We start from the raw sequence: 14,703 nt of genomic DNA on the forward strand, positions 1-14,703 counted from the left end.
CGGCTGTCCTAACTGGGGTGGGTAGTTCATTCCACCATTGTGGGGCAAGGACTGAGAATAGGCGACTTCTCTTTGATGACCCTCCCAGAGCTTGGATAGGAGTAGGTCTGAGGCGGCCAGAAGATGCAGAGCGTAGGGGTCTTGAGGGTGTGTAGTTAGAGACCATTGACCGGAGGTAGGCGGGAGCAGTTCCCTTTGCCGCACGGTATGCTAGGTCGAGGGCCTTGAAGCGGATTCGTGCAGCAATGGGGAGCCAGTGCAGGTCCCTAAGAAGTAGGGTGACATGGGCCGACTTCGGTAGGTTTGAGATCAGGCGGGCCGCTGCGTTCTGAATGAGTTGAAGAGGCTTAGTGGCAGTGGCCGGGAGGCCAGCGAGCAGTGCGTTGCAGTAGTCGAGGCGGGAGATGACTGTTGATTGGACGAGGAGTTGGGTGGCTTCTTTTGTCAGGAAGGGCCGTATCCTTCTGACGTTGCTCAGGAGGAATCGGCAGGTTCTGGTTGTCGCTGCGATGTGAGCAGAGAAGTTCAACTGGTCGTCGAGGACAACACCAAGGTTCTTGGCGGTCGGGGACGCGGTCACAGCTGCATTCTCGACTGTGATGGAAAGGTCGGTCAGGGCGGAGGATTTGGCCGGCAGGTGGAGCAATTCTGTTTTGCTTAGGTTCAGTTTGAGGTGGTTGGTCGTCATCCAGGCGGAGATGTCGGACAGACAGGCCGAGATCCGCTCAGAGACGTGGATATCTGAGGGAGGGAAGGAGAGGAAGAGTTGAGTATCGTCGGCATAACAGTGGTAGGAGAAGCCATGAGACGTGATAATGTTACCCAGTGATTTAGTGTAGAGGGAGAAGAGAAGGGGTCCTAAAACCGAGCCCTGGGGGACACCCGTCCGCAGGGGGCGGGTGGCCGACAGGGTCCCTCTCCATGACACTTGGTAGGAGCGGTCATTGAGGTATGATGACAACCATGTCAGCGCAGAGCCAGCCACTCCCATTCCTGCGAGGGCCGCGAGGAGGATCTGGTGGTTGACTGTGTCGAAGGCTGCAGATAGATCTAGGAGAATCAGGACAGAGCAGAGGCCTTTCGCTTTTGCTAAGTGAAGTGCCTCTGTGACCGCAATGAGGGCTGTCTCTGTGGAGTGACCAGTCCTGAAGCCTGACTGATTAGGGTCTAGGAGGTCATTCTGTAAGAGATAAGCAGTAAGTTGGTTGGATACAGCACGTTCAAGTGTTTTAGAAAGGAAGGAGAGAAGAGAGACAGGACGGTAGTTGCCTATGACGGTAGGGTTCAGGGATGGTTTTTTTATGAGGGGCATGACTCTGGCTTGTTTTAGGGAGGTGGGGACCACCCCCGAGTTGAGTGAGGAGTTGATGGTTGCAGTTAGGAATGGGAGGATGTCTGGTGCTATGGTCTGGAGGAGTGGGGAAGGTAGCCGGTCCAGCTGGCATGTAGTCGGACGGTTCGACGTTACCAGTGTCAGGGTCTCGGCTTCTGTAATGGGAGAGAAAGATGACAGAGTGAAGGATGAGGTTCTCGATTCAGCATTTGGAATGGGTGGGGGTTGGGAGAAGGAGCTGCGGATGTCCTCCACTTTTTCCTCAAAGAAGATCGCAAAGTCTTCGGCAGAGAAAGATGAGGGAGGGGGGGGTGGGGGGGGAGTGAGGAGGGAGGACATGTTAGCATGCAGTTTGCGAAGATTCTTGGCAGAGGCCTCGATCCTATGGTGAAAGAAAGAAGCTTTGGCATTAGTAATGGTTTTGGAGAATGTTAACAAGAGGTTGTGATATGTGTCGATGTCAGCAGTGAGGCGTGACTTTCTATACTTCCTTTCAGCTGCTCTCAGGACCTGTCTTTGTTCTCTCACTGGATCTGTCAGCCATGGACTGGGTGGGGAACGGCGGGCAGGTTTCTCAACGAGGGGACAGAGCTTGTCGAAGGAGGTTGCAAGGGCTGAGAGGAGGGTGGAGGTTGCCATCTCTGTGGAGAGAGCAGAGAAGGTGTCACTCAAAGGTAGAGTGGATAGTATGTCAGAGGAGAGGGTGGAGGGGGATAGGGAGGGCAGGTTGCGTCTGAGTGAGACGGTTTGAGTTGGGGTGAAGACCTTTCGGTTAAGCATGAGAGTTAGTGAGAAGGATATGAAGGAATGGTCAGATACATGTAGGGGAGTTACCGTGGTGTTAATGATGCTGGAGTTACGGGAAAATATGAGATCCAAGGAGTTGCCTGCTTTGTGGGTGGGAGGCATGGCAGTGGGAGTCAGGTCAAATGATTGTAGGAGGGAGACTACTATGACTGACTGAGATGAGTCAGGCAGGTTGAAGTCGCCCAATAGAAGGAGAGGGGTACCATCTTCCGGTAAGGAGCTTAGAAGCATGTCCAGCTCATCTGTGAAGTGATCGAGCGGACCTGGAGGGCGGTAGAGTGTAACAATGGTGAGATTGAAAGGATTAGAGACAGATACTGCATGATATTCAAAAGAGGAGAGTGACAGTGCTGGGAGGGGTGTTAAGTTTGTAGTCCATGAAGGAGATGTCATGAGGCCAGTGCCTCCACCCCGCCTGGAAGGTCGAGGTGTGTGAGTGAAGTTATAGTTTGTAGATAATGCTGCAGGTGTTGATGAGTTATTGGGGGTTATCCAGGTCTCAGTTAGAGCCAGGAGCTGCAGATTTTGACTATGGGCGTAGGCAGTAATGAAGTCAGCTTTCTTGACTGCTGATTGACAATTCCATAGGCCTCCCTGTACTGTGACAGGTGTATTAGTGGCTGTAGGAGGGTAGGATAGATTAGCCGGGTTGCTAGCAAACTGCCGTGGGTGGGTTGAGTCTGTTCTGGGGGAGCGGATTGTGGATATGAGACACATTGTGGTGTCAAGAGTGGCAGGGAGGAAGTAGAGAAATAGCAGAGTGGGAGGGAAAGGGAGATTTTTCAGAGTGGAGTGTAAGATAGGATTATGATGTACTTAGAGTACACACAGACAGTGGAGCTTGTTGCGTGGTGGCGATGTCTCGCAGATAATACAAGTACAAGTCTAATTATATAATATATATAATATAAAATAAATTTTAATTTCTTTTAATCAAAAACGATCGGTATCGGCCGATATGGCTCACGGCCATCGGTGATCGGTATCGGTGGCAAAAAATGTGATCGGGGCATCCCTATTAATGATATATTCGAAGGAATGCAGGTTTATAGCTATATCAACCCCCTCCAATGTACAGTAAATGACCAAGTATGGTTTTGTCAATATTCCAATGTACATGCTTGTACAGTGTAAGTCTACCACCCCTCCTACCCAACCTCCTCCAACAGTTTCTACGTCAAATGTACTCTCTTTTCTGGACTCTTTTTGTATCACAAACAGTACTGTATTTGCAAATCTGGTATGTCATAAATGTATAGATGTAGCAGTACTGTCTATCTGTGTCATGTGTGTCATATATGTTATGATGAATTGAGCTGTACTGTACTGTACCCATTCTGCAATCTGTTAATAAAGTTTTCAATCAATCAATCAAACAAAGGTATGTCCCATTCAGGCCACGTGAGCGGATCGGCGCGGCCGAGAAATCCGCTCTTCGCTCTTTAAAGCTTGGTCCGCTCCGCTAATCGCTCATGTTGACCCCGCCCCCAAGTCGCTCTCCGCTCGCTCCCCGCTCACCTTGAATCGAGCGCTCCCCGCTCCCCGCGCCAGATCGCTCGGCAGTTTTTTTTTTTTTTTTTTGAGCATGGTGTAAATTAGCTCAAACTACAACAGTCTACACCCCCTGGGCCCCTTAACAATTGTTTGTATTGAGCCGCATTGTAATTGTACCCATTCTGCAATGTTAAATAACGTTGTTTATCCATTCACTAGCTCTACTAAGCGATGATAGGCTAGCCGAGCCACAATGCTATGGTCGCTGCCATTAACGTTAGCATGTAAGCTAACGTCAACAACAATGGCGTCGATACTTTTTCTAGGAGTGAGTGAAGGAGGAGGAGTGAAGCCTGAACATGATATCACAGGTTCACCCTTCTCATTGGTTGAAAATGGCCTTCATGTTTGTACATCGCCATCTGTTGCTTTGGCATTGTACTGCATGTATATTATTACATCAGTGTTAAACCACTGTGAGCGGCCTGGAGTGGATTGGAGCGGAGGAGAACTCTCGCTCCGGACGTCGCGCCGACTCATTTTAAAACCCACTCCTCGCTCACGTCAAAACCGGCCGTTCCGCGCCCCGCGCCGCTCACGCTCCGATCCGCTCACATGCACTGGTCCCATTGTATACCAATCAATGGGATACATTGCATGTTGACCTGCATTCTTTCAAATGTATATAATTAATCATTAAAACAGATGTGTAACAAATAAGAAATACAAATTCCACAGAAGGCATTAAATAATTATTATTTTCAATCATTTCACAATAATTGCATAATTGTGTTTGAATATCTGAGTAATTAAAGTAATTATACATTTGTCCAACATAGCTGGTTCAGATATTGTTAAGCAGCTGCCCTGTGATCAGATGAATCCATATTATTTATTTTTCCGACATCAAATGCGTAATTTCTTATCGTACAAATATTGTCATATTTATTTTAATTATGATTAAGTAATTAATTCCAAGGAGGCCTGTAGCGTTGACGTGAAGGAATCACTATGAGAACACAGTCTGTCAAGTTATAATGACATTTTAAATTAGTCAATCAATCATGAGATTTGATCGTGGCTGAGAGCATATTTAAGAGTGCTCCTCAGCACTCTTAAATCTGCTCTCAGCCACGATCAAATCTGATCTCAGGAAAATTTGGGGACTCCCACTCCCAGCCCTAATATGTCTTAAATTGGCCGAAATCTGGCTAAGACGAAATTTTTTGTCGTAACTTCGTTCGGGAATGAGACCCAATGACATTATTTAACAACCCATCATCTACACTCACAGCACACACATCCACACGCACACACTCACTTTAAATAAACACTCACGGTAACACCCACTCTACTCACTTTAAACACTTAAACACACTTTATATATATTAACAAAGAGATTGGCACTACAACTCATACCTCATTGCACCTTACCATAAGTTGTACCTGATCCCATTGCTGCATTGTACCTCACTGTTACTCTTTTTCTTTTACTCTGTATTGTATATTGTATATAATGTATATTGATTGACTGAACACTTTTTGTTTACGTACTCTTGACTTTGTCTATTGTATACGTTTTATCTAGCACACTCTCAGGAGCTCATACAGAAAAAAGCATTCCATGGAAAAATATTCTGTATTTTACTATGACAACTATTAAAGAAACTTGAACTTGAAACTGACCTTTACGGGGAATCTAACCTGTGATATTCTGTTAGATGACAGTCTGTAACCACCAGGCCCCCTGCTGTCATTCATTATGTTACGTTGTCCACAGTATCATCTCCTTCCTCTTGGCAGTGATGGAAAGCAGTGGCATCACCAGACCCTTCAATTATTTTAACCTCCTAAAAAGATTTTTTCAAAAAACAAAACATTTTAGGTGGGCTTTGTTGTGCTGATTATTTAACCCCTTCACTACCACACTACCATAGGGTTAACACTTTCACTGCGACAATACAGAAGGTTAGCCCTTTCACTGCCACACGACAAAGGGTTAACCATTTCACTACCACACTACAGAATATATATTATAAAAAAAAATCAAGTGAAGATTGGTGAAAGTTAGGTTTGCACTTCAATCCCAATAGGGAAATTCATCTTGGTTTGATCATTTTTGTGTCAAATAAAAACAAAGCTTATTTGAATGATTTCCTTGGCATTTCTAGTTTTAAAATGATCTATTAAAATCGTAAATCGGATGTGGTGTGAAAACATTTTAGAGATTTTATTTTTAGGCCATATCGCCCAGCCCTAGATCAATTTGTCTAAGGTGTTCTTCAAGGTCTTGGTGTCTTAATGGGATATTTTGGAGTAAAAAAATATTTCCAACCCAAACATTTCTGTGACATTTCACGAGACATAATGACATAATGGTCGGGCAGAAATGTCCTCACTAGTTGTTCATTCATCATGTGGATGAATGAACAGCAACAAGAGGAAGGTTACATTACTGTAAGATCTTCTAGTTTCGTCCATGATGCCTTCGCTCTCGCTATTCCTGTCATCATCGTCATCATACAACCATCTTTACAAGGTCAGCTTTTCATTCCTCAGTGGGTCTCTCCCTCCCCCCCCCCCCCCCCTCTCTCTCTCTCTGCCAGGTTGCTGGGCCCACATCGGGGACCAGCAGGAATGTCATGACGACCGTTGCCTAGTAACCACCACGCCATCCCTCATCCAGAACGGAACCTACCGGTTCTGCTGCTGCAGCACAGACATGTGTAACCTCAACTTCACTGAAGACTTCCCTCCACCCAGCCCCACGTCCGCTCAACCCACATGTGAGTCATATAGAGATAGATAGATAGATAGATAGATAGATAGATAGATAGATAGATAGATAGATAGATAGATAGATAGATAGATAGATAGATAGATAGATAGATAGATAGATAGATAGATAGATAGATAGATAGATAGATAGATAGATAGATAGATAGATCGATCGATCGATCGATCGATCGATCGATAGATAGATAGATAGATAAGATAGATAGTAGGGGTGGAACGGTTCACAAAATCAACGGTTCGGTTTGTATCACGGCTTTAGGGTTATGGTTTTCAGTTCGGTTCGGTATACGTTGTTTTTGATTTAAAAAATGTAACACTCCAAAAATACCATACTATCACGATCCTAGGCCCGGTCCTGGATGGACTGGGCAGGATGGTAACATTGGGCAGTGCCCTCCACCTAATAGTGGGCAATGCCCTCCACCCAACATTGGCTCTCTGCCTAACATTGGTCTCCTACCCTCTAGTGGCCAGACTAGCCTGTTGGTACAGGCGGCCATTTTGCTCTGGTTCCAAATAATAGAATTAGTGTCTAATTGTTTATTATCTTGGGCCACTCCTGTCTATGTGTGATGTCACCCCCTTGTTGTGTTGTTGTGTGTCATTGCCGTAGTGTCTAGTTGTTGTTTAGTTTGTCATTGCTTTATTGTCGTTGTGTTGTGATTCTGTGTTGACCAGGTGTTCTTGATTTGTTAATTAGTCTGGGTATTTAGGTGTCTGTCTGTCCTCCCTTCCTTGTGGCGACATTCCTCCTGTCTCCTTCCCCGTTTCCTGGCCACGCCGTATTGTGCTGTCATCCTATAGTAAGTGTTAGTGTTTGTTGTTTTGTTCACGCCGTATTGTGCTGTCATCCTATAGTAAGTGTTAGTGTTTGTTGTTTTGTTGAGTAGGTTGTTAAGTAGTTTCTGTATGTTCGTTGTATTGCACTGGATTCTACAGTAAACTCCCTCTCCAAGCTTCAATCCTCATCTTTGCCTCCTCCATACCTTTCCCTTTCTGCAAAACTGTATTCTACCTACCTCCACCGTAACACCATACATCAACATAAGATATATAGCCTAAAAATAATCCAACTTTTCAGTTATTCTCAAGGACGTAGTCATGCAAAAACTGAAAGAATGAGGCCATTTGACATCAGGCACATTATTTTGACAGTGACGGTTAGAGCTAGGAGAGATTTTGGTACAGCAAGAGGGGAGGCATTGCCAATTTAAACATGCTTCTCATTTATTTGGTAAAAAAAAGGTTTACCTTTAATAATGTTTGGCACACAAAGACCGAACTGACTGAAAAATATAGGCAACATTTGTCAAAGTATTAACTTAGTGCAAACAAAAAATTATTAAACCTTTCCATTTTTGTGGCCACATTATAGACAAAGGCCAACATAAAGTATGCATAATGCTCAACCAGCACTAGACTTTCTTATCAAAAAGTAAAAGTCACAGAAAAGATGATTAGGGTTTTAAATAAGGACGTTTATGGGGTTTCTTGTATTAATAATAATTTGCACTAAGGAATGTTGTATAACTGTTGTTATCTTAAAAAAAAGCAGATGTTACAAGGGAATGGGGAATATAACCCCCCCCCCACAGTGGTGTGTGGAGTTGGTAGTACGTTCCAGCAGCAGGGACCAGGATGTTATGGGTTGCAGACGCAGTTGACACAGACGCTCTAGTCTCCTGGCTCGTTATTGAACACAAACAGTTATCTTTGAACCTCTGTTGTCAAGCCTCGTCAATATACCCCCCTTCCCCACTAATCGAACTGGTGTCGTGGAGTCACTTCTCTCTGAGCGTTTCCACGGTTAGCTTGCGGCTAACATTAGTTAGCTCACGGCTAAAGTTAGTTAGCTCATAGCTAACGTAACGTTAGCCTAGCTCGAGGCTAACGTTATATAACCGAACAATACACACATGCCCCGAACCGTGGAGGTCGTACCGAACGGTGTACGGTTCGAATGCGTACTGTTCGGTACAACCTCCACGGTTCGGGGCATGTGTGTATTGTTCGGTACACGGTTCGAATGCGTACCGTTCCACCCCTAATAGATAGACAGACAGACAGACAGACAGACAGACAGACAGACAGACAGACAGACAGACAGACAGACAGACAGACAGACAGACAGACAGACAGACAGACAGACAGACAGACAGACAGACAGACAGACAGACAGACAGACATACATACTGTACAGATAGAGCTTGACTGTGTGTTCAGACTTGGTTTTCTATCTTGAGCTGTGGAGCTATTCTCTCTCCTGTGTGGTGCAGGCAAGAATCTATTTGTGAGGCTCTGATTTGTGAAGGATCTATTTACACACAAACACATGCACACAATATGCACACATGCGCACGCACGCACATGCATGCATAAACACACTCACACACAAATGCACACACACATGCACTCACACACACAGGGAGCCTATTTATCTTTTATTGTGTTGTGAAAGCAAGAAACCTACAGTTGTCAACTCAGAATAGAGGGGGCCTCTCTTCTGGCAGTGTGTGCGTGCGTGCGTGTGCGTGCGTGCGTGTGTGTGTGTGTGTGTGTGTGTGTGTGCGCGCCCGTGCGTGCGTGTTAAGGCTGTCCCCGAACCCTGTTTTTAGGGTTCGAACGTTCGCCAGGGTTTATCGAACGAACGTTTGAACGTTTTTTTTTTGTTTTTTTAATAAAAAAATCTTTTAATAGATTTTTATTAAAAAAAAATTAATAATATATTTTTTTATTTTTTATTGTATTATTATAGATCCTACGGAGGGCGGCATTGCATAGTCTATTGGTGAAAAACATGTTGTTTACAGTGGTGGCTGTTCATGTAAACATGTAATTAAACAAAGCACTCAGAAGAAAATAAACAAGCTACTGCATCAAAGTTACTACTTATGATAAACAATAGCCCTTGCACACCGCAGTCACGTAAGGGGCTAGATAAACAAAGGCATTCGTTTTGTGGCATTAACGTTATATAGTTAGTGTTACACGTTCAATAACATCAGCATATTATTTACCCAAACATAGCAAGTAGCAAGCACTCGTCCTCAGAGTCTGGCTATTCCCATCATGTCACTGCCATTGGCTCCGCGCCGCGCTCTCACCGGCCGTCTTACCCCACGGATGCGCGCCCGTCCTGGGCATCGGTCAACCATGGTGCTCCCACCTAAGTGGGAGCACCATGCGCCCCAGCCGTCCCCTTGGTCTTCCGTTGCTCATAAGAGCCCTGAGTTGTACCCATTCTGCAGTCTGTTAATAAAGTTTTCAATCAGACACATGTATAGAAAGGCTTTGTTTTATTATAACATTCGTTGCAGTAAAATCATTATGACTCGTTTGGTCATCCTCATCTACGTTCTCGGCGGGGAGCTAACATATTAGCTATGGTAAGTCTGTTGTGCTTCTCGCAAGCAGATCAATGGCGGCATTGCCGGAAGTAAAAAACGAATAAACGCTTGCCGATAGGTGGTAACAGCAGAGGTGGGTGCAAGCGGTGTGACGTAATTGGCAGAATCGCCTGTCAATCAAAATTGTTCTATTGCATTGGTTGAGAGCTCTGGTTGAGACAATAGTATCCAGCTACAGCCCGGCAGACCATACTGGTTGAGCCGAGCGCCGCCTCTTCACATCGCTTCAACCCCGTGCGCCTCCTTTCTTTTTTTTTCACCGAACGTTCGAACCCATTAATTAAAGTCTGAATGTCAGCGTAACGAACGAACGTTCGAACGTTCGGGCTCAGCCTTAGTGTGTGCGTGTGTGTGTGTGTGTGTGTGTGTGTGTGTGTGTGTGTGTGTGTGTGTGTGTGTGTGTGTGTTAAGGCTGTCCCCGAACCCTGTTTTTAGGGTTCGAACGTTCGCCAGGGTTTATCGAACGAACGTTCAAACGTTTTTTTTCTTTTCATTTTTTTATTAAATTTTGTTTTAATAAATTTAATTTTTTAAATTTTTTAATAATATATTTTTAAAATTTTTATTGTATTATTATAGATCCTACGGAGGGCGGCATTGCATAGTATATTGGTGAAAAACATGTTGTTTACAGTGGTGGCTGTTCATGTAAACATGTAATTAAACAAAGCACTCAGAAGAAAATAAACAAGCTACTGCATCAAAGTTACTACTTATGATAAACAATAGCCCTTGCACACCGCAGTCACGTAAGGGGCTAGATAAACAAAGGCATTCGTTTTGTGGCATTAACGTTATATAGTTAGTGTTACACGTTCAATAACATCAGCATATTATTTACCCAAACATAGCAAGTAGCAAGCACTCGTCCTCAGAGTCTGGCTATTCCCATCATGTCACTGCCATTGGCTCTGCGCCGCGCTCTCACCGGCCGTCTTACCCCACGGATGCGCGCCCGTCCTGGGCATCGGTCAACCATGGTGCTCCCACCTAAGTGGGAGCACCATGCGCCCCAGCCGTCCCCTTGGGCTTCCGTTGCTCATAAGAGCCCTGAGTTGTACCCATTATGCAGTCTGTTAATAAAGTTTTCAATCAGACACATGTATAGAAAGGCTTTGTTTTATTATAACATTCGTTGCAGTAAAATCATTATGACTCGTTTGGTCATCCTCATCTACGTTCTCGGCGGGAAGCTAACATATTAGCTATGGTAAGTCTGTTGTGCTTCTCGCAAGCAGATCAATGGCGGCATTGCCGGAAGTAAAAAACGAATAAACGCTTGCCGATTGGTGGTAACAGCAGAGACGGGTGCAAGCGGTGTGATGTAATTGTCAGAATCGCCTGTCAATCAAAATTGTTCTATTGCATTGGTTGAGAGCTCTGGTTGAGACAATAGTATCCAGCTACAGCCCGGCAGACCATACTGGTTGAGCCGAGCGCCGCCTCTTCACATCGCTTCAACCCTGTGCGCCTCCTTTCTTTTTTTTTCACCGAACGTTCGAACCCATTAATTAAAGTCCGAATGTCAGTGTAACGAACGAACGTTCGAACGTTCGGGCTCAGCCCTATTGTGTGTGTGTGTGTGTGTGTGTGTGGTGTGTGTGTGTGTGTGTGCGTGCGTGCGTGCGTGCATCCCTTATTTTGGGGGCGGGCAGTGAGGGCTTGCATATTTAACAAATGTTACTCGATCCTGTCCAATCAGCCACCTCGTAGGGGGTGTTGCCAGGCAGAAAACAAAACCCAGACCTCCCTGAGACTTTGCGGTTTGGGACATGGTGTGTCCCTCGTCTCTCTCCGTATACATACACGGTCTACCATAGGCTCTCGTAGAGCCTCATAAATCACACAGATTACATACAGATGTGTGTCTCCTGCTTCTAATCAGGCTTTAAAGTATTTTGTTTTAGTTACCCAGAACACCCTGCTCCTCACTCACACAGTTCCACACATTCACACCTGGGAGCTGCCCAGTACAACCACAGTCTGACACTGTTGACCACTAGGAGCTGCCCAGTACAACCACAGTCTGACACTGTTGACCACTAGGAGCTGCCCAGTACAACCACAGTCTGACACTGTTGACCACTAGGAGCTGCCCAGTACAACCACAGTATGACACTGTTGACCACTAGGAGCTGCCCAGTACAACCACAGTCTGACACTGTTGACCACTAGGAGCTGCCCAGTACAACCACAGTCTGACACTGTTGACCACTAGGAGCTGCCCAGTACAACCACAGTCTGACACTGTTGACCACTAGGAGCTGCCCAGTACAACCACAGTCTGACACTGTTGACCACTAGGAGCTGCCCAGTACAACCACAGTCTGACACTGTTGACCACTAGGAGCTGCCCAGTACAACCACAGTCTGACACTGTTGACCACTAGGAGCTGCCCAGTACAACCACAGTCTGACACTGTTGACCACTAGGAGCTGCCCAGTACAACCACAGTCTGACACTGTTGACCACTAGGAGCTGCCCAGTACAACCACAGCCTGAAACTGTTGACCACTAGGAGCTGCCCAGTACAACCACAGTCTGACACTGTTGACCACTAGGAGCTGCCCAGTACAACCACAGCCTGAAACTGTTGACCACTAGGAGCTGCCCAGTACAACCACAGTCTGACACTGTTGACCACTAGGAGCTGCCCAGTACAACCACAGTCTGACACTGTTGACCACTAGGAGCTGCCCAGTACAACCACAGCCTGAAACTGTTGACCACTAGGAGCTGCCCAGTACAACCACAGTCTGACACTGTTGACCACTAGGAGCTGCCCAGTCCAACCACAGTCTGACACTGTTGACCACTAGGAGCTGCCCAGTCCAACCACAGTCTGACACTGTTGACCACTAGGAGCTGCCCAGTACAACCACAGTCTGACACTGTTGACCACTAGGAGCTGCCCAGTACAACCACAGTCTGACACTGTTGACCACTAGGAGCTGCCCAGTACAACCACAGTCTGACACTGTTGACCACTAGGAGCTGCCCAGTACAACCACAGCCTGAAACTGTTGACCACTAGGAGCTGCCCAGTACAACCACAGCCTGAAACTGTTGACCACTAGGAGCTGCCCAGTACAACCACAGTCTGACACTGTTGACCACTAGGAGCTGCCCAGTACAACCACAGTCTGACACTGTTGACCACTAGGAGCTGTCCAGTACAACCACAGTCTGACACTGTTGACCACTAGGAGCTGCCCAGTACAACCACAGTCTGACACTGTTGACCACTAGGAGCTGTCCAGTACAACCACAGTCTGACACTGTTGACCACTAGGAGCTGCCCAGTACAACCACAGCCTGACACTGTTGACCACTAGGAGCCGCCCAGTACAACCAGTCTGATACTGTTTACCACTAGGAGCCGCCCAGTACAACCACAGCCTGATACTGTTGACCACTAGGAGCTGCCCAGTACAACCACAGCCTGACACTGTTGACCACTAGGATCCACCCACTACAACCACAGTCTGACACTGTTGACCACTAGGAGTCACCCAGTACAACCACAGCCTGAAACTGTTGACCACTAGGAGCCGCCCAGTACAACCACAGCCTGACCCTGTTGACCACTAGGAGCTGCCAAATACAACCACAATATGACACTGTTGACAACTAGGAGCTGCCAAATACAACTACAATATGACACTGTTGACCACTAGGAGCTGTCAAGTACAACCACAGCCTGACACTGTTGACCACTAGGAGCTGCCAAATACAACCACAATATGACACTGTTGACCACTAGGAGCTGTCCAGTACAACCACAGTCTGACACTGTTGACCACTAGGAGCTGCCAAATACAACCACAATATGACACTGTTGACCACTAGGAGCTGCCAAATACAACTACAATATGACACTGTTGACCACTAGGAGCTGCCAAGTACAACCACAGTCTGACACTGTTGACCACTAGGAGCTGCCAAATACAACCACAATATGACACTGTTGACCACTAGGAGCTGCCAAATACAACTACAATATCGTTGCTGTCGGGACAAAACCTCATAACTCCATTTTTTTTATATATTTTTTTTTATATAAATCAACTCCGTAGATCATCCTCCATATGTGTGTGTGGGTTTTACAAAGTTTAAACAATGGGAACGCATTAAACCGATCATCTGTCTAAACCTCCTAACTCTATTCACCCTCAAATCTGTGTTCGTTTTTTTCATCTGCTGAAAAGTTGGGTTTTTGGAGTTATGAGGTTTTGTCCCGACAGCAGCGATATGATACTGTTTATCACTAGGAGCTGCCCAGTACAACCACAGCCTGACACTGTTGACCACTAGGAGCTGCCAAATACAACTACAATATGATACTGTTTACCACTAGGAGCTGCCCAGTACAACCACAGCGAGAGATGAGGGACTGCAATATCCTGTGTTTCACGGAGACCTGGTTGAAACCAGCGACTCCGGACCACAGCGTCTCTCCATCGGACTCCTTCACCGTCTTCAGAGCGGACCGCACAGAAGCCTCAGGGAAGAGCATCGGTGGGGGTGTCTGTCTCATGACCAACAACGGCTGGGTAAACCCCAAGGAGATCAAGGTACTCTCCAGTTCATGCTCCCCGGACATGGAACATCTCTCCATCCAATGTCGCCCCTTCCATCTTCCACGTGAGTTTACCGCAGTAATCATGACTGCAGTATACATCCCTCCCCAAGCGAATGTCGCCAGGGCGCTGGCGGAGCTACACGATCATCTAAACACACATCAGATCAAACACCCAGACGCGGCCATGATCGTAGCCGTGGATTTCAACCAAGCGAATTTGAAGAAAGTAATGCCGTCTTTCTTTCAACACATCGTCTGCTCCACCAGAGGAGGAAATACACTC

At 46.2% G+C, this 14,703-nt stretch overlaps 1 protein-coding gene across 1 annotated transcript in view; it reads left to right on the forward strand.

Moving 5' to 3' along the window:
* The window catches only part of LOC311228031 (bone morphogenetic protein receptor type-2-like), a 323,498-nt gene that overhangs the window by 183,227 nt on the left and 125,568 nt on the right, over positions 1–14,703 (forward strand). The window contains 1 exon segment of the mRNA XM_084313923.1: positions 6,241–6,420. Coding sequence (XP_084170049.1) covers positions 6,241–6,420 — 180 coding nt within the window.

This window comes from Notolepis coatsorum, assembly GCF_963971535.1.
Source record: "Notolepis coatsorum genome assembly, chromosome: 5".
NCBI lineage: Eukaryota > Metazoa > Chordata > Actinopteri > Aulopiformes > Paralepididae > Notolepis > Notolepis coatsorum.